The following is a 27,437-nucleotide window of genomic DNA, read 5'->3' on the forward strand; positions in this document are numbered from 1 at the left end:
CTGGCAGTGGTGGGGAGGGTTAGAAATAAGGAATAGGGAATAGCCAGCGAGCTCTAACTTTACACCAGTCATCAGCAGTATTTGTCCCTCCGCCCGTACGTTTTGGTGGTTCAAAATTTTCCATTATCACTGAAACAATAACTATCAAACGTTAATTGGGTGTGAAAGCTCAAACAATCACAAAGAGAACTTGTTGACATTTCTTTTGTTCACTAGTTATGATTTGAGAGATTAAACTACCCAATGAAGAAGTGAAACCACCAATTGAAGCCGTTGGACAGAAACAACACCGTGGAAGAAGAAAAAGGGAAAAAGTAAGGGAAAGGAAGATTGAAAAGTGCCTCGTGAATAGTGTTAAAGCGCATTGAGGACGTTTATTATTCCACAAATAAAACGTGTCGCTGATATCAATTATTCAAACTGAGGATTTTAATAATTGACGTGATATCGATAAAACAAAGCCAAGTTTTTTACAGTGAATTATGTGGAATACTGAAGCGAGATTACGAACGGCCACACGTCTAGTCAGCTGACATATTGCGCCCTGCTACACCACAGCAGCCTTCGGTGAGTGTGTCGCAATAAACGCAAAAGTGAGCTTTCTCAGTTCCTCCCAACAGGGTGTACCTATTTTTACCAAATAAAATCGCTCATCCACTGAGGGGGGGAGTACCCTCGGCTCCTCCCCTCCTCCATGAACTAGACCAAATGCCCGAGTCATATAGACGTGCCCAAGAGGTCTCAATTCACTTATTTCGTATTAAATTCGTAATATCCGTTTCACATTTATTGTTCTTGCGTCCTCGGTCTCTCTGCGTAATCGTGGCCATGGGTGTGTGATAAAATCGTACGTAGAGATTACGAGTAGAATGCCACTGCCTCTTTTCAGCTTCAACAAAGAAGCCAAGCGACTACTCAATTTTCCGGGGAGAATTCTGGAAGTGATGGGGAAAAAAATTGTTGATCGCTCATTAATTTCCTCCGGGTTTTGCATTTTTTCCCCACTCGATTGCTATTTCCTGAGATTATTTCTTTTTGATTGTCGAATACGTATGAACGACGCCAGCGCCGACACGATTAGCAGCGTGAGGTGTACACTTGCACGCTCACGCTCATGCCTGCGCCCCCCTCGTGTTTCACATGGTTTCATCTCGCTCGTTCGTTTGATTCTCTTCTTCTTCTCGCTCTCTCGTTTCTGCCTCTTAACCCCTCAAGGCCCCTGCGGGAGAGTCTGTGGAGTTCTCCTCACCCTCGCCCTACCCAGTCTCAACGAAAAACTTGACAATGCCTCCGTCTGCTTCCAACGCACCTCCTGCCAACTCCGATGAAAGAGAAGAAAGAGGAAAAATAAAAAAGGGAGGGAGAGGGGCCCTTTACCATTCCAATTCTCGAATAGCGCACCAAACATTATCAGAATTTTATCCACCTATAAATCCCAGATATCCAGGAGCAGTCATTCGAAAAATGCATGAGTATTTATTTCAGTATGTGGAGACTCTCGGGTTTTTACATTTTGTGCCCTTCCCAATCCCCTTGAGGTATCAATGGATATTGTGTAAACATTCAAAAACAAAAAAGACAGACAGACACATGAAATTTCATGGAAGATATTATAGTAAATCTCAGACTGAATCAAATTTGGGGAAAAATGGCTATGAAATTTCAAGTTTTAAGGATGTTTAGCCATTTTCAGCAAATCTTATTTTTTCATGTTCAAGGAAAATTCAATAATTTTTTTGACTGATAGCAGAACATATGAAAGTAACTTCTCGCCAGAAATGAAGAAACAAATATTTCCTTATATACGGGCTCTTACGAGATTTACGTTGAAATTTATATTTCACCTACTATAAGGCTGTAAAAATAGACATAAAAGTAGGAGGTAATGTGCAAAACTATACAGAATCGAATGGTCAGAAAAAAAATAAGGTACTCGAAAAAAAGAGAAAATGTTTGATTCTATCCCATATGAGCGCATGTTAGGCATGCGTTTGGTGGATTTCGTACACTCTATTGCTGAATAATAAACGTGGGTTGGTGAATTGAAATTTTTGTCAAGATAAAAGGAATGACTTCATTTCTCAGTTGAAAGAAAATCAATTTTTTTTCATTACTTGCGATTTTGGATAAACATTCTCAAGCAGAATTCACGGAAATTCATGAATTTTCAGTGGAACATGAATCTTTAGAATCAAAATGACATGAATTTTCAATTTTTCCCTGAATTTTCCTGATTTTTCTGAAATTTCAGAAAATTCTGCCGAAAATTTTTAACCGTGTAATACACAAATCTCAACAGTTTCCATACGTTTTACATAAATTTCCTACGAAAATAGTCAACACATTCGAAAAATGTATTTTTGCTCGTTTCTCCCGTGTCCCAACTGCGTTGGATCGAACACACGAGATATGATAAGGAAGGGGTCAAGAGCTTAGGCGCGTTTGATTCACGATTGCGTCTCGAAACACATCGTACTTTCCACTTTTACGCCCGCGTGGGTTTTTAACTCACTCTTGAATAGGCCTCAACTTTTTTTTCCATCGAATCTTTATTACCTCACTCACTCCCCCGCTGCTATTCACCATTCACTTCTCTCCCACTTGTTGTCACCCCCATTTTTACTCCTCTGTTATTGTTTTTTTCAATTTCAATGCGCGTACCTTATCGTTATTTTTCAGCGACGAAGCCCCTCGATTAGAGGGAATTTTGATTTTGCTGTTGCGTCAGATAACGCAAGAAACGGGGAAATCAGCTGACTCCAATGTTTCGAGGGGAATTCAAGTGATTGGGCATGTAGTCCACTTTGTCCTCTTGTTTTCCCGTCATTGTTGGGTGTACGCGCGGCTTTATTTGTCGCTCCGGGTGATATTTACTTTTGTGCGTTGATGACAGTTTCGGAATTGAGACTCAGTGTGTCTGATAAGTAATCGGGAAGTTGCAGTGTGCGTCATCGTGTCACTACGTTTCTCGGTGTGAGTCAATTCCGCGGGGAGTACGTTGATTCTTGGAGTGAGTGACGTCACACTGGCCTGAGTGACGCGTCATTCTCACGGATGATTGTGGAGAAATTGAAAATTCTGGAAATTCCTCGTGCCGATTAGACAGATTGTCTTCGTGGAAAAAATTCGGACACGTGTCCCAGTGAAGACTCGGATTTGTTTTCCTCTAGTATCCGAATGCCCCACCGCCTATTCTTGGCCAAAGTTTCTTGCTGTAACATGACCCAGGAAGAATGTTTATTGTCCTCGGCAAGGACGCGAGACATTTGTTTGATTGAGGAAAAGCGAACAGACACGTGTCATTTAGGGTTTCATTCGTTTTGGACTCTTTCGGAGGAAGTGAGAGCGCGTAAAACATGTGTCGCGTCTTTTCATCTGTCGCAAGACGTATGGGCTTAGATTCTTTAATGGCGTCCTTGTTGTTTTAATTATCTTTCTCTGAATTAAGGGACTATTTTTAGCGAGGCTTGACTCATTGGATGGCTCTTGAGAAATTAATTCCTTCACGTTTAGCCTTTTTATTGCTTGATTTTGTAATTTATTCACGGGTTTAGGATGAGACGAATTGAAGCGTGAGTTGTGGAAAATTATAATATGACGGACAAGATTACAATTTGTGATTGACAGTTCTTTATTTGAATTTAGGTGGGTGAATAGTGAATAGTTGCGTTGTCATTGTTTCTGATTTTCTTCTTTGTTGTTTTATGCTTCATTTGGAGTAATTTAATTCAGTAAACGCGTGATTTTTGGAGTAAATGTAGAAATTTATATTATAAAACAGTCAAAATTCATCGACGGACGAGATTACAATTCATGCATGGTGTTTACTTCAATTTTAGTGACTTAATACTCGCGTTGTCACTGTTTCTGATTCGTCTCTTTGTTGTTTTATTCTTGATTTTTCCATCCAGGGGAAAAAAAGAGATTCTGATTCCTTTAAAGAACAAAGATTCTTCATTTACTTCAGTAAACAAGAGATTTTTGGAGTAAATGTAGAGATTTATATTACGAAACTGTACAAATTCATCGATGGATGAGATTGCAATTCATGATTCATATTTATTTCAATATAAGTGACTGAATACTTGCGTTACTTTTTTTTTTGTTGCTTATTGTTGATTTTCACATCAAATGAGAAAAAAGAGATCCTGAACTCTTTAAAGAACAAAGATTCTTCATTCACTTCAGTAAACGCGTGATTTTTGAAGTAAATGTAGAAATTTATGTTATAAAACAGTCAAAATTCATCGACGGACGAGATTACAATTCATAATTGATGTTCATTTCAATTTTAGTGACTTAATACTCGCGTTGTCACTGTTTCTGATTCGTCTCTTTGTTGTTTTATTCTTGATTTTCCCATCCAGTGGAAAAAAAGAGATTCTGATTCCTTCAAAGAACAAAGATTTTTCATTTACTTCAGTAAACAAGAGATTTTTGGAGTAAATGTAGAGATTTATATTACGAAACTGTACAAATTCATCGATGGATGAGATTGCAATTCATGATTCATATTTATTTCAATATAAGTGACTGAATACTTGCGTTACTTTTTTTTCTTTGTTGCCTTATTGTTAATTTTCACATCAAATGAGAAAAAAAGAGATCCTGAACTCTTTAAAGAACAAAGATTCTTCATTCACTTCAGTAAACGCGTGATTTTCGGAGTAAATGTAGAGATTTATATTACGAAACTGTACAAATTCATTGATGGATGACATTGCAATTCATGATTGATGTTTATTTCAATTTTATTGACTGGATACTCGCGCTGTTACTGTTTCTGATTCTTCTCTTTGTTGCTTTATTCTCGATTTTCACATCAAATGAGAAAAAAGGAGATTCTGAATTCTCTAAAGGACAAAGGTTCTTCATTTACGTCAGTAAACGCGTGATTTTTTAATAAATGTCGAGATTTATATTACGAAACTGTACAACTCGTCGACGAACGAGATTACAATTTGTGTTTGACATTTCTGTATTTCAATTTTCGTAACTGAATACTCACTGTTTTTGATTATTTTATTTGTTGTTTGTGCTTGATTTTCTCATCCAATGAAAAGAATGAGATTCTGAATTCCTTTCAGAACAAACATTATTCATTTACTTCAGTAAATGAGTCATTTGTGGAGGAAATTCAAATCGACGGACAAGATCGCAATTTGTGATTGACATTTCTTTATTTCAATTTTTGTGTCTGAACACTCACGTTGTCACTGTTAATTTTTTTATTTGTTGTTTATTCTTGATTCTCTCATCCAAAAAGAAAAATTGAGATTCTTTTTTCTTTTCAGAACAAACATTATTCATTTACATCAGTAAATGATTTAGGATTTATTAATCAGTAAGTGATTTTTAGAGTAAATTCAGAAATCGACATTAAGAAACTGTCAAAATTCATCGATGAACAACACGGAGAGAAATATTCAATAAAAATAACGTATCTTTTCCGTAATTCCGGAGCGAAATGTGATTGTAGGAAATTTTACGGAAAACTGTCACGGAATTTTTCCAGAGTATTCCGTAATTTTTATCTAAATCTCCTGTGAAAAGTTACGATACAGTCACTTAAATTTTCGAAGTCGATTCCGTAATCGGTGAGCGAATTGTGAGTTCCGTAATTTTTACCGAAAATTTCTCTCCGTGAAGATCACAATTCAGTAGCGAAGTGGCGATGAAAATCTTGAGATCTAAGAGAGACAGCAAAATTTTTCCATCTCTTTTAGATTCCGAGATATTCGTCAAACACTGGCACCAGTCAAAATTGACTTAACCCGGTTTACCGTTTCGCTACTGAATTCGCGATTGACATGTCTTTATTTCACTTTTAGCGTCTGAAGACTGGCATTACCACAGTATCTGATTTTTTAATTTATAATTCCATCTATGATTTCCACATCCACTCAGGAAAAATTACATTCTAAACTCTTTTTAGAACAAAGAAAAGATTCTTCATTTACCCCAGTAAATGAGTGATGTTTGTCATCACCTGTCAGCAGTCAAAACTCTCTGAAAATGCATTCTAGAGTCCAATCTCCACCCCAAATCATAGCAATTCCTGCCCCCACCCCCGCCCAACTCGCCAGAGGACCGATGAATTCGGGAATCCCCCCTCAAGTTCAAAATTAACCGACTGAAGTAAACTCCGTCCTTGATACCATCCGACGAAGCCGGGTCATTATTCGGGCTAGCTGCGTCCTTCGCTCTCCTCTCGAATACGTTAAATACCCTCACACCAACGCATCACAAGAGCTTAGAGCCTATCGTCCTTCGTGCAACCTTTGCCACACCAACTAACGCGTTTAAAAACCCACTACGAACGAATATAGCGCGGAGCTCCATTCGCGCACCAACTTGCGTCAAAGAGATTTTCTCAATCTTTATTTCAAACCCCACACGCACCCAAATAATCTCTTTGTGTCTGTAATACATTAAACATACGTATGAAATCGTGCAGCTCTCGAGGACAGACTTGTCAAATTTATTCCATTGAAATACCGTGATCGTGCGATTAATAAAAACCTTGGACACCAACCAACTCCCATGAATTATTTTATTTCCGCATATTGATTCGCTGATATCCATCCTCCACTCGATAAAATACACTAAACTCCGATGAAAAAACAACACCAAAGGCTACTGACATCGTCTATTTTTACGCTCTCTCTCTCCCCCAGCGAAAAAGAAAACATTATGACAAGTGCGAGACGAAAAAGCCGAAGAGATTGCCAAAATATCTCCGTATTTGACGGATAATACAGGTTTTCTGGTCATTGTTCGGCGCAGCAGATGTTTGACGTTTGAACCTTGGCGACAGGTCAAGCCCACCAGAACGCTCGTTACTCTCGAGTTACGGGGGAAGGGGAGGGAGACGACTGGTGGGACAGGTGTATTAGCGCGACACCCTTGCTCCAGAATGCCGTCCCAAACCCCTGAAACCCAAAATCCTCTTCCCCTCGTTGGTTCTCCGTGACGTCGGCGTACAGAGATTATTCCTCCAAGACAATTAATTCCCAGCTCCATTAGTATCCACTGCCACCCGTACGAGTGACGCACATACCGTCCAATAAAAAGCGAATATATCGGCGCAGGGGGGCAAAACGGACCGGTTTCAATCGAAAATACCTCGTGATCGGTGGAGCGAAATCGAAAGATTTTTTTTTAGAAGCTGCAGACATTCAGATATTTATGGTTTTCCCCTCAATTCCCTAATATTGCTCGATATTAGCAATGAATGTGAGGTAGGGATGGGCGATNTTTGTGTTTGACATTTCTGTATTTCAATTTTCGTAACTGAATACTCACTGTTTTTGATTATTTTATTTGTTGTTTGTGCTTGATTTTCTCATCCAATGAAAAGAATGAGATTCTGAATTCCTTTCAGAACAAACATTATTCATTTACTTCAGTAAATGAGTCATTTGTGGAGGAAATTCAAATCGACGGACAAGATCGCAATTTGTGATTGACATTTCTTTATTTCAATTTTTGTGTCTGAACACTCACGTTGTCACTGTTAATTTTTTTATTTGTTGTTTATTCTTGATTCTCTCATCCAAAAAGAAAAATTGAGATTCTTTTTTCTTTTCAGAACAAACATTATTCATTTACATCAGTAAATGATTTAGGATTTATTAATCAGTAAGTGATTTTTAGAGTAAATTCAGAAATCGACATTAAGAAACTGTCAAAATTCATCGATGAACAACACGGAGAGAAATATTCAATAAAAATAACGTATCTTTTCCGTAATTCCGGAGCGAAATGTGATTGTAGGAAATTTTACGGAAAACTGTCACGGAATTTTTCCAGAGTATTCCGTAATTTTTATCTAAATCTCCTGTGAAAAGTTACGATACAGTCACTTAAATTTTCGAAGTCGATTCCGTAATCGGTGAGCGAATTGTGAGTTCCGTAATTTTTACCGAAAATTTCTCTCCGTGAAGATCACAATTCAGTAGCGAAGTGGCGATGAAAATCTTGAGATCTAAGAGAGACAGCAAAATTTTTCCATCTCTTTTAGATTCCGAGATATTCGTCAAACACTGGCACCAGTCAAAATTGACTTAACCCGGTTTACCGTTTCGCTACTGAATTCGCGATTGACATGTCTTTATTTCACTTTTAGCGTCTGAAGACTGGCATTACCACAGTATCTGATTTTTTAATTTATAATTCCATCTATGATTTCCACATCCACTCAGGAAAAATTACATTCTAAACTCTTTTTAGAACAAAGAAAAGATTCTTCATTTACCCCAGTAAATGAGTGATGTTTGTCATCACCTGTCAGCAGTCAAAACTCTCTGAAAATGCATTCTAGAGTCCAATCTCCACCCCAAATCATAGCAATTCCTGCCCCCACCCCCGCCCAACTCGCCAGAGGACCGATGAATTCGGGAATCCCCCCTCAAGTTCAAAATTAACCGACTGAAGTAAACTCCGTCCTTGATACCATCCGACGAAGCCGGGTCATTATTCGGGCTAGCTGCGTCCTTCGCTCTCCTCTCGAATACGTTAAATACCCTCACACCAACGCATCACAAGAGCTTAGAGCCTATCGTCCTTCGTGCAACCTTTGCCACACCAACTAACGCGTTTAAAAACCCACTACGAACGAATATAGCGCGGAGCTCCATTCGCGCACCAACTTGCGTCAAAGAGATTTTCTCAATCTTTATTTCAAACCCCACACGCACCCAAATAATCTCTTTGTGTCTGTAATACATTAAACATACGTATGAAATCGTGCAGCTCTCGAGGACAGACTTGTCAAATTTATTCCATTGAAATACCGTGATCGTGCGATTAATAAAAACCTTGGACACCAACCAACTCCCATGAATTATTTTATTTCCGCATATTGATTCGCTGATATCCATCCTCCACTCGATAAAATACACTAAACTCCGATGAAAAAACAACACCAAAGGCTACTGACATCGTCTATTTTTACGCTCTCTCTCTCCCCCAGCGAAAAAGAAAACATTATGACAAGTGCGAGACGAAAAAGCCGAAGAGATTGCCAAAATATCTCCGTATTTGACGGATAATACAGGTTTTCTGGTCATTGTTCGGCGCAGCAGATGTTTGACGTTTGAACCTTGGCGACAGGTCAAGCCCACCAGAACGCTCGTTACTCTCGAGTTACGGGGGAAGGGGAGGGAGACGACTGGTGGGACAGGTGTATTAGCGCGACACCCTTGCTCCAGAATGCCGTCCCAAACCCCTGAAACCCAAAATCCTATTCCCCTCGTTGGTTCTCCGTGACGTCGGCGTACAGAGATTATTCCTCCAAGACAATTAATTCCCAGCTCCATTAGTATCCACTGCCACCCGTACGAGTGACGCACATACCGTCCAATAAAAAGCGAATATATCGGCGCAGGGGGGCAAAACGGACCGGTTTCAATCGAAAATACCTCGTGATCGGTGGAGCGAAATCGAAAGATTTTTTTTTAGAAGCTGCAGACATTCAGATATTTATGGTTTTCCCCTCAATTCCCTAATATTGCTCGATATTAGCAATGAATGTGAGGTAGGGATGGGCGATATTTTTAAGGGGAGACTACTATGAGTTTTAAAAGTCGTGGGTTATTGGAGGGAGACTTTTCATACGTTGAAGATCGATTATATAGATCTGAAAACGAATAATTAGTGCAGAAAAATTTTTTTTTTATTGTTCGTTTGCCCGAAAACGCTTAAAATGCGAAAAACAGTCCAGGGCCTCCAATTTTTGAGCTACAAACGATTTTTTTTTTCAAAATTTTTGGAAAAATGTGTGGAACAAGAATTGCAGGCGTTTTTTTTTAATTCGACTCCTACACAGCTGATTTCGGTTTTTTTCATATAAAAAATTCACTATTTGTGTAAAAAAATACAAAAAAAAGCAAATCTAGCCATGTAAGAGGCTAATAAAAAAAAACTAGCTCGTAATTGTTATTCCACATATTTTTCCGAAAATTTTGAAGAAAAAAAAACCCTTCGCAGCTCAAAAATTGGAGGCCCTGGACTGTTTTTGACATTTTAAGTGTTTTCGGGGGAACGAACAATAGAAAAAAATTTTTTTTTGTTTTTGAAAATTATTCGTTTTCAGATTTATATAATCGATCTTCAACGTATGAAAAGTCTCACTCCAATATGAGCTCACGACTATGAATTTTAAAAGTCGTGGGATATTGGAGTGAGATTTCTCATGCATTGAAGATCGATTATATAAATCTGAGAACGAATAATTTTCAAAAACAAAAAAAAATTTTTTTTTGTTTTTGAAAATTATTCGTTCTCAGATTTATATAATCGATCTTCAACGTATGAAAAGTCTCACTCCAATATGAGCTCACGACTATGAATTTTAAAAGTCGTGGGATATTGGAGTGAGATTTCTCATGCATTGAAGATCGATTATATATCAGTAGTGAAGGGGTGAACGGGTTAAGTCGACATTTACTTTTGACAAGTTTTAATTAATATCTCGGAATCTAAGAGAGATAGAAAAATTTTTCCCATGACCTTTTTTATAACCCTCAATTGGCTCTATAAAAAAGGTTATGACAAAAAATTTTCCATCTCTCTTAGATTCCGAGATATTCGTCAAAAACTGGCTAATAGGCAAAATCGAATTAACTCGATTTATCGCTTCGATACTGATATGTCTGAAAAAAAATAATTAGTGCAAAAAAATTAATTGTTTATTGTTCGTTTGCTCCGTAGACGCTGAAAATGTTAAAAATAATCCACGACCTGTAATTTTTTAGCTAGAGGTTTTTTTCAAAATTTTTGAAAAAATGTGTACAATAACAATTACGAATTATTTTTTTAAAATTCGACTCCTACAAAGCTAATTTCGTTTTGTTTAATATAAAAAATTGCGCAAAATCATCCTTAAAATATTGCAAATATATTTTCGATTCTTTTAGAAATTTTTTTCGGGCTATTTTACATGAATGGTGTAATTTTTTATTTAAATAATAATGAAATTTGTTGTATAGGAGCCGAATGTCAAAAAACTAACTCGGAATTGCTATTGTACACTTTTTTACAAAAATTTTGAAAGCAAAATCTCTAACCTCAAAAATTGGAGACTCTGGACTGTTTGTAACACTTCAAGTGTCTGTAGGGCAAACGAGCAATAAACAATTAATTTTTTTGCGCTAATTATTCGTTTTTAGACATACATAACGATAAAGTTGACTCCGATAGCCCGGTAATTTAAAAACTCACAGTCTCTCCATAATTGAAAAAAATGTATTGAATATTTTCCTTAAAAAAATGAAAAATTTCGTTAGTTTGGTGAAAAACATCGATGTCTGGAAAAAAGGATCGAAAATTGATTAATCAAATTTGAAAACATCGCCGTTTGAACACTCTCATGTTAACAAAAATTGCAGTTTTCGATAAATTGACAAACATCGCCCCTCTCCAATGCTCGTTGACTGATCACTCTTGCGAGTGTAAAAACCAGCATTAATCCCACGAAGCCCCTAATTGTTGCAGAAACTACTTGAGACATGTGACAGCGCACAATGCGCATTGCGCATGTTGATCAAGTGGGATTTGAATACTCACTGGCGCCATCTCGCTTGTTCCGTTCCGCATCCTCTCTCCTCCATAAATTAATTTACCTCTCACCCCCTTCCACCTGACAATCCCACCGCACATTTCCCTGCGCTATCACTCTGCGCAGATCCACCCGCTTCCCCATCTCCCTGAAATCGAACATTTCGAGAGGAAAAAGCCAAGAAGTCGTGCATGCCCCTGTTGAAGCCCGAAACCCCAAAATCACTCATTTTTTCTGTCATTTAAATGACCCGAGGGGTTCATGACCCCGAAAAACCTAACGGGTCTTTCTAAACCCGTCGATTGTAAACCAACCCTGGACGGTGTCGCTGCACTTGGGTATCCGCCCATTCCCCCCCCTCCAGTGATGGTGCTAGCGCACGGGTAGTTTTCGTATCGCCATCATGAAAACATTCGTCCGTCGTCGTCGTTATCGTTACTCTCCTCCGTCCTTGCCTTTTCGCCTCAAATAATCCACGGGTCCCCGTACCCCATCATCAAACTCAAAATATCGAACGTCGTGACGACGACGGCGGCGAGTCCCCAAGTCACTAATCGCCGCAGCCCCAGTTCGACCATTTTTTGACGTTAAAATTGTGACCAAACCCAACAGGGAATTCGTTTTTTTTTTCGGAGTAACAAAATAGACTCGAGTTGGTTAGAGCGTTTTCAATTGAAATTGTGTATGTGTGACTTTGACGGAGTGAAGTGAGTCGCTCTCACGGGTGATATTAATGTGTATGTGTGTACCGTGGAGACGAGAGGATACGAGTAGCGGGGAAATCCTCAGCGCTGGTCAGAAAATACGGACGTGAATAAAACGATAATAAATAAATAGTGAAAGATACAGCGGAATTGTGACGGCGCTGAAGGGACTAGAGAGAAGGATAGAACGGAATCTGTGCAATATTTTTTCTCGCTCCTGGCCCATTAACAACTCTCTGGTGTGTGTGTGTGTGTGAGTGAGTGTTTCAATGTGTACTGGCGTGTTCCCTCTGCGATACGGACACGGGAGCCCACTTAAATGCCTGAGAGACACTCTTACTCCATGTTGTGCATCGGTTGCAACACGATTGCGTGCTGGAAAGTGAGTGATATTGCTCAGTGAGGCAGCTTTTTTCTTTCATCTGGACGTTTAATATGCCTGCGTGTGTCTGCCAATGCTGTCCCTTTCCCCCTCTCTTTTATTTTTTTCCTTTCCCGCCCCCCAGTGGCCACCCCTTATCACCCTTTATCAGCGCCTCTCCGCCCCCCCCCCCTCCACCCAGCACCGTCCCCACTACTTTGGAAAGCCACCCCTTTCCGTCACGGGCATTGTCTCTTGCCAAGGGAGGTCAGAAATTTATGTAGATAAGCCCCCGCGGGCTCTCCCTCCTTCTGCGATGCCAGGAGTCCTGGTGAAGGGAAGTATGTTTTATGAGTTTCATGGCTTTGAAGGAGTTTTGGGGGCTCTTTGAGGCTGGAATGCATCTCGACTGTCAACACATTGACTGGCTTCGTCGACGTCTGGTTATTCTCTGATTTTTGGAGCTCTTGGAAGTGTTCAGGTGGTAGATTTTTAACACGGGTTTGGATAATTACGTCCAGAGGAGGTCATTGTTGTTGTTGAATGTTAACCTTGAGACGGTTTTGGAGAAAATCTTCCACACCCTTTCTTAAATAGGAATATATTTCATGATGTTCATGCCTTTCAGGAAGTTTTAGGATTTCTTTTGGGGCTGGGGTACATCGCGCCTGTCAACACATTGACTGGCCTCGTCAAGGTCTGGTTATTCTGATTTCTGGAGCTTTTGGAAGTCTTCAGATGGTAGATTTTTCACACGGGTTTAGATAATTACGTCCAGAGGAGGTAATTGTTGTCAGTGAGAATTCGAGGGGTAGATCCTGATGAATGTTAACCTTGAGACGGTTTTGGAGCAAATCTTCCACACCCTTTCTTAAATAGGAATATATTTCATGATGTTCATGCCTTTCAGGAAGTTTTAGGATTTCTTTTGGGGCTGGGGTACATCACGCCTGTCAACACATTGACTGGCCTCGTCAAGGTCTGGTTATTCTGATTTCTGGAGCTTTTGGAAGTCTTCAGATGGTAGATTTTTCACACAGATTTAGATAATTACGTCCAGAGGAGGTAATTGTTGTCAGTGAGAATTCGAGGGGTAGATCCTGATGAATGTCAACCTTGAGACGGTTTTGGAGCAAATCCTATCCACCCTTTCTTAAATAGGAATACATTTTATGATGATCATGCCTTTCAGGAAGTTTTAGGAATCTTTGGGCTGGGGTGAATCTCCCCTGTCAACACATTGACTGTTTTCATTAACATCTGGTCATTTTTTGAAGATTTCCGAAACAGTTCATTTTTAATACTTTTCTGAAGTCTTCAACTTTCAGATTTTTAACACGAGTTTAGATAACTCCTTCGAGGAGAGAAAATTGTTACCTGGATCGATGAATTCAGGGTAACACATGGAGGAAAGGTTCTACCTTTTGGGATAACTAAAGAAAAGAGTAATCCGGACTTCCTAGAGAGTGGTTGATTGAAGTCAATGACAATTCAAAGGGATAGATCCTAATAAATGTAAAACCTGGGACGGTTTCGGAGCAAATCCTCCACATCCTTTCTTCAATAGCAATATATTTTATGATATTCATGTCTTTCAGGAAGGTTTAGGGTCCTTTGGGGCTGGGGTGCATCTCGCCTGTCAACATATTGACTATTTTCATCCGCATCTGGTCATTTTTAATAGATTTCTGCAGCAGTTGGCAGTCTTCAACTGGTAGATTTTTCATGTGGGTTTAGATAACTCCGTCGAGAGGAGATGATTGTTACCTGGCTCTGTGGATCCAGGGTATCACGTGGTGGAAAGGTTCTACCTATCGGGTCACGAAACCCGAGGGCAATCCAGAGTTCCTGGGGAGTGATTTATTGGGGTCAGTGACAATCTAGAGGAATAGATCCTCATAAATGTAATACTCTAAGCGGTTTTCGAGTTAATCCTCCACGCCCTTTCCTTGAATACATTTTATAAGCAACACATTTCATGAGCCTTTTGCCTTTGAGAAAGTTTGAGGGGTTTTGAGGGTCTTTCGTAGCTGGAGTGTCTCGGTCAACACACCGACTCTCCTCATCACTATCTACCTATTCCCCACTGATTCCGACAGCAGTTGGCATTTCGTTATCAGTTTCTGTGGACCTATGTCCGAAACGTTTTGTCTAGTATTGAACTCAGAAAACCAAACGAAATTCCCGAATTTCTTAAGAATGTTTATTGGAGTCTGTAAAAATCTAAAAGGATAGATCCTTGTAGACGTAATACTCAGGACGGTTTTCCAGTCAATTCTGCAGACCCCTTCTTTAAATATGTTTTATGGAAAATATATTTCAATAGCGAGGGGGTAAAACAGTTTAAATCGATTTTGACTACTGGCCAGTATTCAATAAATATATGGGAATCTAAGGCAAACAGCAAAATCTTTGTTATAACCTTTTTTGTAGCTCTTAATCCGCTGCAAAAATGAAAAACTAGGCTGAATTTACTACCAAACTTTCACCATCTCCCTTAGATTCGGAGATATTCTTTGAAAAATCAACTAAGAGCTAAGTCGACTTGAACTATTTTACCCGTTCACTACTGATTTCATGAGACTCATGCCTTTGAAGAAGGCATTTTTCGGCCTTTCGAGGCTCGGGTGCTCCTTGCCTGTCTTCATCACCACCTGTTCATTCTCCGCAGATTTCTAGAACAGTTGAGAGAATTCAATAGATAGATTTGTAGTAACACTGCAGTGTATATACCCCATGGGTTATATAATTTCATCGAGAGAAGATAATTGCTATCAGGTTCTGTAGACATATGAAAGAAAGGAATCGTTGTTATAACCCTTTCTGTGGGGCGAATGAAAAGCCACAAAAAGGTTATTATGAAATTTTCACTATCTCCTCTAGATTCGGAGATATTTTTCGAAAACTCAGCTAAGAGCTAAGTTTACTTATTAAACCGTTTTACCATTTTGCGGTCTTTCGAGGCTAGGGTATTCCTTGCCTGTCTTCATCAGATTTCTAGAACAGTTAAGAGAATTCAATAGGTACATTTGCAGTAACACTGCAGTGTATATACCCCATGGGTTATATAATTTCATGAGAGAAGATAATTGTTATCAGGTTCGGTAGACCTGTGAAGGAAAGGTTCTGTTATTGGGGTCACAAAACTAGGGGACAATCAACAGTTTCTTGAGAATGGTTCATTGGTATCAGTGACAACCGAAAAAGGTAAACCCTCATAAACGTAAAGTCGATACCTGTTATGGAGTTAATCCCTCACACCCTTTCCTTACCTGACGCTTGAGCGGACCCCCTGGGGGTGTACTCAGGGATCACTCGCCTCTCCCCTCATTTTCGGATTTAACGAATGTAGAAAATTTCTTGAACATTCAACAATTGGAGGACATCCAAATCGGCCCTGTCAGCTCTCAATTCATGTTATGAAGTTTATTCCACGTTTTCTTGGGTCAGTTGTAGCTCTACTCTCGGGGAAACAACAACAGGAATTGTCCTCCGGAGAATCCGTAGTTTTGTACAGAGTAAAATGTACGGTGTTTATTGGATTTAGGTGATTACGTGGTGATTTATAGTTTAAGTTGGTGACGAGATCTAGCCTTCAGCTAGCACAGTTTTTGATTAGTCGGAAATTCATTAAGCGCAGGTGAAAATATTTGACAGGTTCGTAATTTCTAATGAATTCATTAAGTGTTCTTGGTCAAAGTTTCATTGAATTTTTATCAGATAAAACTTGTGGCCTAGTTTACAATTTCTTCCGTAGAAATAAGTGCGAGTGGGGCAAAATGGAGTAGCTTTAATTGTCCAGGAGTGTAGACGCGCTGAGTGAAATTTAAGGAATTTGACTGTATTCCCAAGCTCTTTTTCTCAAGTTCAAAATCAAAAGATTGAACAAGGTCCATTCGTGTTGCAAGGAGTTGATCCCCCTTCCTCCTTCACTCTAAAATATAAAGAATGGGAATTAATAGTTGAGAGTCAACGACTGAGTTGATCTCATTGAATTGATTCATCATGTTTAATGAATGAATTGAACGGCTTCAGCCTAAGTTCTATTAGATATGCCTCCACTTAAACCTGGGCTTTACCATTTTATTTTGCAACTTCCCTCGTAAACAATATTGCATATTTTTGCGGTTTTGTATAAAGTGAAATGTGCGGTGTTTATTAAATTTAGGTGATTAGGTGGTGATTTATTGTTTAAATTGTTGAGGAGGTCCAGCCTTCAGGGGCTAGCACAGTTTTTAATTAGTCATAAAGTCATTAAACGCAGGTGAAGAGATTTGACAGGTTCGCAATTTTTAATGAATTCATTAAATGTTCTTGGTCAAAGTTTTATCAAATTTTTATCAGATTAATCTTGGCCTAGTTTATAACTTTTTCCTAGAAATAAATGTGAGTGGGGCAAAATGGAGTAGCTTTCATTGTCCATGACTGGAGACTCGTTGCGTGAAATTTAACGAATTTGACGCTATTCCCGAGCTCTTTTTTTCAAGCTCAAAATCAAAAGATTGAAGTAGGCCCATTCTTCCTTGTTGCAAGGAGTCGATCCGTTCCTCTTCCACTCAAAAATATTAAAAATATAAATTAATAGTTGAGTGTTAATGACTAAGCTGACATCATTGAATTGATTCATCATATTTAATGAATGAATTGAGCGTCTTCAACTCAAGTTCTGTTAGATATTTTTCTGCTAAAAGCTGGGTTTTACAAGTATATTCTTCAACTTCCCTCGCAGAAATAATATTCCATTAACAGTTGTTGCCCAATTTATTCTCTACGAGAAGAAAAAGCAAAATGACTAGTTTCTTCTTTCATTCATTCATTTAAGGTATATCCCAAGTCAACACCACCCAAAAGTTGGAAAAAATTCGAAATGAGTTAATTTACTGCATTCTCACAAGTTATTGAGTTTTTTTTATCCTCATATGTTGTTGATGAAGGCAACAATAACTGTTTGAATCAAAAAAGAAAATTATTTGTTGACTAATTGTTTGAATCGAATAAGCAATGATTCGATAAAATTATTTAAATAAGAAAGTGTTCGGAATTTATCAATTTAAGATGGATTCGTTTTTTAAGAACATCATAAAAATAGTTTTCTTATAAAATGGAAAAATCGAGTTTGGGGGTGTAGTACAGCTAGTTAGAATTTTTTTCAATAGCTGGGGAATATTATAAACATTATCTATGAAAAACGTGGGGACAACCGTAAGAGAAACCTGTTTTCTAAGGATGTACCTTAAAGTCGTTTGAATAGGGTCCAGTTGAGTCGTTGAGTGCAACGGGGAAAAGTAAATTTAAACTGCATAAAAAAATAATTTTTCATCATCGATAATTTTTTACATGATTTCCAACTTTCATGAGTGTTAGAAATTATTTATTATAAAAGTTGAAACCATTTCAATTATCTATCTGCAAACCAGGAACGTTAAAAAAAATCTATTGTTTAATTAATAGAATTGAACAATCCTGTTAATTAAACAATAGATTACCGAACTTTATTATTTAAAATAATAATGCTCAATATTCATTTCTTTTTTCAAATTTGACAATTGAAAATCGTTGAATCTATAGTGTGATCTGTACAAAACTAAAAGATAGGTGGATATCCTTATGGGGTAGCAGAAGCCGTCGCAAAAGTTTGTTTTTTCAACTCATTTTTCTCCGATTGCGTCTAATATAAACGGCTCAAATTTTCACCAAGTATTGAGGCGAGTCTAAACGTTGTCGTCCATCTATTATTTTTTAGCATCAGCTGTGTCGTTAATTTTTCTGCATTTTTTTTTTGTGAAAAATCTGAAAAATAATAGATGGAGGACAACACTTAGTCTCTCCTCAATACTTGGTGAAACTTTCAGTCATTTACATTGGACACAATCGGAGAAAAATGGGTTGAAAAAACAAACTTTTGCGACGGCTTCCGTTACCCCTTAAAGAGATAGACCTTTCAGATTTTTGCTGGAAAGGCCTTTTAATCTAGAAAATCGAAAAAATCGTAAAAATCGAAAAAATCTCCGTGTTACCCCTCCTTGTAAATAAATTGAATATAATTGATTTCCAGATAAACCCGTGGTGACAGCCAGTCGTGGAGGTAGGATTGGCAGAAGGGCCGGGACAAGCCTTAACAAACTACCGTGAATCGAGGTGACTGCGACTTCCCACTGTTTTTTTTTCTCATGAAGCAGTGTTGTATCTAGGATATTCCGCATAAAATAATCGAAAATATCAAGTTAAAGCTTTGAAACGAAAGATAAACAAAAAGACTCAATTTCCAAGATATATATTGAGGGTTAAAAGAACAAAAAAAAACAAATATGGAGCGTGAGTCAAACCCTATGCAAGCCCTGTGCCGCAGTGGCTGTGGATTCTATGGCTCACCGGCCACCGATGGCCTCTGCTCTCTCTGCTACAAGGAGAATCTTAAGAAGAAACAACAACCCCCAGTATCGGCTGCCACTGTTTCAGCCTCACAGACCGTCTCTGGTAACGCTGGTACGTTGCAAAGCGGTTTCAGCAGTCCAGCATCAACGGGGACTGCCCAGCCTACCATTCCCACCATACCACAGCCAACGACAGATCTGCCTGGTCCCAAAGAGGTATGTTTTAGTATTTTTAAGGGTGTTATGGGGTCGGCGGGAAGGGGGGGGGGGAATTTGACCAAAAAATTTAACTCAATACCTCAAGGTTTTGTTTTCCAATGTCCACTAAAATTTTTTGGTCCAACAAATTGGACCCTCAACAGAATCGTAAGGTTAGAAGAAATTGAAATTTCATAGACAGTTAGTACTAGTAATTTTAGACAGACAGACTAGTAATTTTCCGGAGAGTTACATTGAATTCGATTGGGGGAATAAGAGTAAAATTGCAGCTTTCTTCGAAAATTCAATGAAATTCTAAATTTTTTGGCAACAGGAAGACTAGACTTCCCTAGCTTACTTGAATTTCCAAATGACCAAATTAGGCTGAATTTTCAAGTAATTAAAAATTTAACAAAACATTTATCTGAACTGTCCTGATTTCTATCAATTTTTGTGGAATAATTGAACTAAAATTCACAGCGTCCATTGATTTTTCTGTAAAATTATGAATTTTTAAAAACAAAATTTCAATTTTGACAAAGTTCCTGTAATTATAAATGATAATTATATAATAATTATCCAGCCCAATTTCTTTAACATTATTCAATCTCGTTTATCACCACTAAAAAAATTAAATTTGTGAATAACAGACTCAATTAAACAGACCTAATTAATTGATTAAAATTAATTGCATGGCATTAAACAATGATTAGATTGTTAATTAATTATATCATACTCTTAACTCTGTATTTTCCCTAGACGTATTCTGTTCTAATTTCGATGCGTTATTCATCTAATTAATTTAATTTATCTTTCATTTGAGTCATTCAATGATAATTTACTTTAGAAGATGAAAAAAAAGTGAAATTTTTTAATAGAAGTTCAGATAAAATTTTTGATAACAGTAAATTTCTAGAAAGCATTGCATACACTTTCGTGGGCTATTGAGAGTGTTAGGTATCAGAACTTATCAGGAAGATTGAAATGTAAAATAAGAACTGAGGAATGCGCAGAATGAAAAATTCACGTTAACATGGTAATTAGCGATTGTAGAGCACTTTGTTTTGAGTTAGAGTTTATATAGTATGGTTAATGATAACGATTTCCTGAAAAGCGTTGCACAGACTCATATGGGTCAATGCGTGATCGATATCTGTAGTTACAAAAAGAAAAATTACAATCACTAAGAAAATTCACGGAAAAATGACAAACTCCGAGTTTTAATCTTTTAAGCTGATATTTTTCTATAAACATTTAAAAGCATGTTGAAAATAGCTCCCCAGATTCTACTTATTCGCACACTGATGGAAGGATTAGTTACTACGTTAAGAAAAAAAAAATGTTTTGCCAAATATCCATTTACTTGAGGGAAGTATTTATTTTTTCAACACCATATTTCTTCAGTCGAGTCATTTCCAGGCAATCCTCATTAGGTTTCAATTATGACAATTGTATTATTCTAGAAGGTGATCATGTTAGTTATGACCTGAAGTGAATTCCCTCAATAATTATCAACATTAAAAAATTATCGAAATTTTTAAATTGAATTTATTAAATCGAAATTCTTTCTACAAAATAAGAAATTTATAAAAAATGAATAATCATTGGAGGAGTTCATCCAAGGTCATGTTGCAACATAGTCATTCTCTAGAGCAGCATGATTGTCATATGATTGAAAGCTCGTCAAGCTCGTCTGGGAATAACTCGATTGGAGAAATACGATTTTGAAAAAATGAATGCGTTTCTCAAATAAATGACTATTTGGCAAAAATAATTTTTTTCCTCAGTGAACTGAACTCAATTTTCCAGAGGTACTAGATATTTGTCCTGAATTTTTCAGCAACACTGAAGCTGAACTGAACTTCTGCCACGTTTTTATGCAGTAAAATTTACCTGGAAATATGATAACTGACTTTGAATATTCTAGACAAGTGGGAAATTCCATTCAGAGAGGCTATTAATATTCAATTCTACTCATACAATTGCCAGTTATGCAACCGCAAACAAACTACATATTTCATAAACAATTATCATGAACATTCAGTACTTTATGAAAAATTTCGTTCCATTTGTAGTTTTTTTTTGTGGAAACCTGAACATTGAGACCTGAATTCTGAAGATATTTTGAGCATATAACTGAAACTAGCGGAACATTCGCCAGCGGAGACGTTAATTCAGGGGATTTTTAAGAGTATAACAGTCAAAGAATCATACGTACAAACGTTTTTAAGCACGAAAGAGTTTGTACATGACTTAAAAATATTTGTGCACTCATAAATTCTCCAAAATCGCATTTTCCGCTGGTGAATTTTTAGCTAATCTCAGTTTCATATTTCAAGACGAATTCTGCAAGTGTCATGATAATTAAATTCCAGGGATGACTAATAAGAACAGAAAATGCATTAGTGAGAAAAAGATTTACAAATAAGAGGAAAAAAATTAAGGATAGATAATTAACTAGGATAATTCATATGTAATAAACGAAAAATATTCAAATATGAACTGCTTTTTTTCAAAATAATACGGATTTGTCTGTTTAATATACTCTAGAATATCTGCATTGCGCATTGCCTTTTTTTTAAGAAAAATGGATCATATGAAAATTTAGAGCATTAAGAGAATTGATTAATTGTTCAATATTCCTTTAACGAGTAGCACAACATCAATTTCTAATTCCACGTGAAAGTTCTAAGAATTCCATCGCAGAGCATTGGGAACACAACGTTTTTATTCGATAACATTTTTCCATGTCTCGATGACTCTCCCAAGTTCGAAATTTTTTCTAATATTCGAATGAAATTGTTACTATGGTTATTCGCCTAAACAATCAAAATTGTCACACATTTTTCGGGGTTAAACAGATAAATTCACCAGTATACTTATGGGCTCTAGCCATGGCCCACCATTTCCCACTAACTCGTCGAGAAGATCAGTAAATGTTACAATTAACAGTCATCTCTATTTTCGGTGATGTAAATTAACGAAGGAAACTTCCAGAAAGGATCAATTCCGCAGTTTTGGCTCGAATGAATCAACACATTTGTGTGGATTTAATTTTTTCCTCCTTCTGGATATTTATCTTCGTTGATTATTCATTGCCCATTCATTAATGAGATTGGGTGAATCATCAGGTAAACAGGGACGATCAGGACGGTGAAGTTGGAGCAAGTGGGGCGGCCGAGGGCTCGGTCAGCAGTGGTGACACCGATGATTGCTTTGATGGCAAAGAGACTGACAAAGATCCAAAAAAGAAGAAAAATCGTTGTGCACTTTGTCGCAAGAAAGTAGGCTTAACTGGTGAGTAATTCATTTTATCTTTCTATAATTTCATGTTTTGCTATTAATTTCGAGATTTTCAATTACCAAATTTTATCATTAAGGTCTATGCTAAGACAATAGCACCCAAAAGAGTCCCAGGAGTCCCTATGGATTTCCGGAAAAAATTCTAAATTACTTAATTTATTGCATAAGTTATTGAGATTTTCTATCCTCATATGTTGTTAATGCAGCCAACAATAACTGTTTGAATGAAATAAGCAATTATTTATTAATTAATTATTCGAATCGCATAAGAAATACTTTCACGAAATTCCCATTTTTTAGAGTTGAATATCGCAGAAACTATGTGATACAAAATTGTATTAAAAATTCACAGTATTCGGAATTTATCAATCTATCACGGATTAGGTTTTTAAGAACACTGTAACATAAAATTTCTAATGTGAATAAAAATTTTCTAATGGAATTTAAGAAAGAAATCGTAGAAGTGTGTAGATATTGATGAAAGATATTTATCAACCATACCACGAATACGTTTAACCATTATAATTCTTTTTTTTAAAGGATTTGAGTGCCGTTGTGGTGGACTCTTCTGCTCTGTGCATCGATACAGTGACAAGCACGACTGCAAGTTTGATTACAGAGAAATGGGCGCCCAAGAGATACGGCGCAATAATCCAGTTGTTGTTGGTGAAAAAGTGCAAAAAATTTGAACTATTTTAGTGTGTAGTCGTTGGGAAAAAAATGGTTATATAACTATATAAACAAAAACAAAATATTACGAAAAAAAATGGAAAAAAAATGACAAAAAACATATTAAAAAAATGGAAAAAACACCGGAGATAAGAGAAAAAAAGTAACAATAACGAGATAAATTGTCTGGCAGCTGATTGCACATCGAGGAATGGAGAATGCAAGGGAATCTAGTAAAAAATATGTGAATAGTTGAGAATATGAATGAATGTATGGATGTGTCTGCTGATGAATGAGACCAAAATGTCAAAGACAAAGAAATGGGTTATGCAAGAACGTGAAAATTTTTTTTGACACGCCAGCGAGAGTCATAAAAATCGGAATTTAAACAGATAAATAAGGAGAAAAAAAAATTATAAGAAATTTAATGTGTGCGAGTGTGATGATCAAACACGAGTGTCAGTGCCATGTCAGATTGTCATCCTAGTGAGAGTTTCAACAGCCAAGATGAGAGGAAAACAAAATAAGAAAAAAAAATAATATCTGGTTACTAACTGCTGTCAGCATACTACTATTACCTACTATTATCACTATGATTATTACGGTTTATTATTCTTATTATATTACGTTTATTAATTTACTTAAATCTGCAAAATTCGCTGGATAAAAACCGATGAAAAAAAAAACGAAATATTAATAGCAAAAAAAATTATCAATAAATTTATATTTAAGTAGACGCGAAATTCCTGGTGCAGTCAGTCAGTCGGAGATTAATCTTGTTTGGGATAAACGAATTGGGCGGGGTCGGGGGAGGGGGGGTGTGGGTTATAAGTGTGACAGAGTCGATTTTTGATCCAGCCAAGAGAGCAAGAAGAGGGGGTCCGATGCCTCCAACAACGGGCGAAAGAAAATTATGTTTTTTTTTCTTAAATATTATTTTTCTTTTTATCAATAATTATCTTTTTTCTTTTTTGTTTCTATATATATTGAGAAAAGGGAGTGTTGTTTAGGCGATGACTGACGTTGATGGGTGATCACAACTTCTAGGTTTAATGAGTAGTCTAATAATTATTAAGTATATTAGCCGATTGATTCATAAAAATAATGCAATGAAGTATAAAGTAGTACTGTGTGTTTATTGTCCAATCTTCACGTTGAATATAACGAGCATTATTACTCATTAAAGAAAAAAAAAACGTAAAAAAAATTTAACACTGTTTGAGACATTGGGTTGCGCGAATTTCGTGGATTTTCATTATTTTTTTTCTTCAGTGATTAACGAAGAGAAAGGGGATGAAGATTGATGATTCTGTGGACCCTTCGCTTGCCAAAAAAGGGGGACAATGCGAAGAGCTCTGTCCTCGTGGTACTGCTTGACTGGTAATTAATAAAATCAGCTGGCAATATATATATTTTTTGTTTCACCTCGAGGATGTCCAGCTCTCGTGATTGATCAACTGGCGTCTGTGTTTTTCAAATAGTGTCAAAATAAATTAACAAATTTGTTTGATTTGTTTCCTAGCTTTGGTTATATAGCAATGACGAATGGAGGAAAATTGTAAATGCGATTTAATCGAGATGGGAATACCCAGAGATCCGCCCACGATCAGCACTCTAGAAGTGATACTGAAAAATTATAAATACAGAGCTGCGTATATTCGGGTTGACGTCGTCACCAACTTCACAGAAGTGGAAAAATAATAAAGTGTTGAGATAAACAGGAGATAACCATCGACTCGTTTCAGTTTATTATCATCAATTTAATATTAATATTGAAGAAAATGAGTGAGACAAATTGAGTAAATAAACTACTTTGTAGGTAGCGAAATATTCCATCATATTGATGAGCCCTTTGATGTTTCACTCGTGGACAGAATCAATGCGGAGAGAAATGCGAAAAGCTTGTATGACCTCTTGGCGAATGCTCATAGAGACCATTTGATAATTCATCAGGCGATGATGGGCTGTTGAGGGGAACTTCACTGCAAAAGCAAACTTTTCCGTTTTTTTAGGGCACATTTTTTCAAGAGCTATTTTTCGGACGATTTCTTCCCAGGAATTCGATTTTACAGGTCAAAATTGCGAGTTCAACTTGAAAAAAAACCGCACGTATAGATTTTTTAGTTTTTTTAAAAATATAATTACGAATTTTTGCTTCTTAATAAGGAAAATCGGGGAGAAAATGCATTTTGAAGTTTATTTGTCAAAAAAATGTCGTTTATTTCAAGGGGTCGATTTTGTTATCAAAGATTTTCTATGAATATCGTCATGAATGAAGTTTACACGTAATATTTGAACAAAAAATTTTTTCCAGATATTAAAATGTTTAATGAATAAATCAATTTCAAAATGCATCTCCTCACCAATTTTTCACAATTAAGGAGCGAAAATTCATGTTCACAAAACTATGTCAAAAATTTATACTTTGAGAATTTTGACAAGTTCAATTTTTCGGTTACAAAAAGTAAAAACATCTAATTGTAAGATTTTTCCGGAGAAAAAATCATGCGAAAAATAGTACTTTTGGAAATTTTTCCTCAAAAAACGAAATTTTTTTTTCTCTGAGTAAATCGCCCCTCAACTGTTGGTTGAAAAAGGAAAAATGGGGGAATATGGACCTTCTTCAAGCGTCAATATCTCGAGCTTGGCTGAATGAAAATAAAAAAAATTTCATACCTTCACGGTATTTTTTCAAACTTTGAAATGAGACTAAATGCCCCCGAATCCTGTCGAAGTTTCAAGAAGACCCATTTTGCCCAAACTCCCCTGATAGCATATGATCGTGGACGGAGGTTCTTGCGCCTTTCGAAATAGAAGAAATAAAAGGAACACAATAATAAAGAATCGTTGTTGCTTTACATGTTTATTCGCTTTAGGTAATATTAGTAATGGTGACAGAGCGCCGCTGCATCAATTTATTGCTGCCAATCACTTTGTACGAATACTTTGCAAAACACGTATAAAAATTATATGAAAGATAATCATGGACTGGTGAAACGATCGGTTTATCCAATATACTTGGTTCGAGTATATTATTTGTCTCGACAAATTGAACAATTTCATCGCAAAATAATAACTCTCTTTAATCAGTATATCACATGATTTTCCTCGTATGAACAATGGAATAATATGCATCAATGTCTTCCTGTACTCACTGAATATTTCTCCCTCTCACGGTTCTTTTATCGTAAAATATTCATTTTCGTTTATTCACGGTTTCTGGATTTTTTTCCTTTTCCTCCACTCAGGCAGATTACTTACCCAGTCTGGACTATTTAATTGTTTTTCACATCTAGCATTATTGTTTAAATGTTCACTTGGTATTTTTCACTGATTAATAATTAATTATTACTGGCAATTATGTGGGGAAAAGTGTCAACGTATGAAAATGAATAAATAAGGAATGATGAATAAACGTGCAGAAGAATAACGCACATGAGTTTAAATTGGTACGACGACGAGATAAAATATTGACGGTTGCCTTCAGGCCTTCATCCTATTTTAGGCATAGCATATTTTTCTAATATATACCGCAATATCGGACTTGCGTGGCAAGATCGCTAAAAACGAAAACAAAAATAAAAAAATCAGGAGAAAAAAAATCGTAAAATGATGTGAAAAAAAATAATACGATAAAAAATACGAGTGCAACTAAAAAAAGTTATGAGTGAAATCATTGACGAGGAGAGAATGAATGCGTGTGAATGAATATGGAAAGAGGGACAATGGTAAAAGTATATAGAAGAAAAAAAAACCGATGAACACTAGTAACAATATTTATGAGGAATAAACAATGGACAAAAAAAACAAATCGATGGATTTATCAGTCGTGCTTATGCTCGGCTGAGAGGACTACAACATAAGGACGTAACGATGCTTGTAATTATTTGAAAAACAAAATGATATTAGTACGTTTAAGCGATTAAATGAAAATCATAAAAAAACAACAATTAACGAAATTTCATATATTACCGATTGAAATATCCTTCGGGAAGGGAACGAGTGAAGTGAAGAAAAAAACTAACAGCTTTAGTGTCTAGGATTTCTTTCGTATTAGGTAAATGAATTTTTTAGACTAGTGTATTTACATTTAAAATCCCTAGAGCTCTTTTCACTCTTCACACATTCTTCGTCTTCACAAGGTTCTTCACGATAAAGAAACAACATTCGTAATTATAGTTGACTATATTTATGTATATTTAAAGAGGAAAAGAGAGAAAGAAGAAATATATAAATCAATTCACCCCAACAAGAGGAAAAAAAATATC

The 27,437-nt window shown here is 36.7% G+C and overlaps 1 protein-coding gene across 6 annotated transcripts; it reads left to right on the forward strand.

The window, feature by feature from the left end:
• On the forward strand, positions 1 to 27,418 carry LOC107039403 (AN1-type zinc finger protein 5). 6 transcript variants are annotated; one of them, XM_015258989.1, is made up of 5 exons: positions 1 to 314; positions 477 to 567; positions 18,681 to 19,215; positions 22,329 to 22,494; positions 23,041 to 27,418. In XM_015258989.1, the coding sequence occupies exons 3-5, from the start codon at positions 18,934 to 18,936 to the stop codon at positions 23,187 to 23,189; spliced, it is 597 nt and encodes a 198-aa protein (XP_015114475.1). In that variant the 5' UTR covers positions 1 to 314; positions 477 to 567; positions 18,681 to 18,933; the 3' UTR covers positions 23,190 to 27,418. The 6 variants fall into 6 exon arrangements, with proteins under 6 accessions (XP_015114475.1, XP_015114474.1, XP_015114472.1 ...); XM_015258988.1 differs by having other exon boundaries at positions 1 to 593; XM_015258986.1 differs by having other exon boundaries at positions 1 to 567.
• Positions 27,419 to 27,437: the final 19 nt, after the last annotated feature.

This window comes from Diachasma alloeum, unplaced genomic scaffold, assembly GCF_001412515.2.
Source record: "Diachasma alloeum isolate Michigan unplaced genomic scaffold, Dall2.0 Dall_scaffold_00299, whole genome shotgun sequence".
NCBI classification, from domain to species: Eukaryota; Metazoa; Arthropoda; class Insecta; order Hymenoptera; family Braconidae; genus Diachasma; species Diachasma alloeum.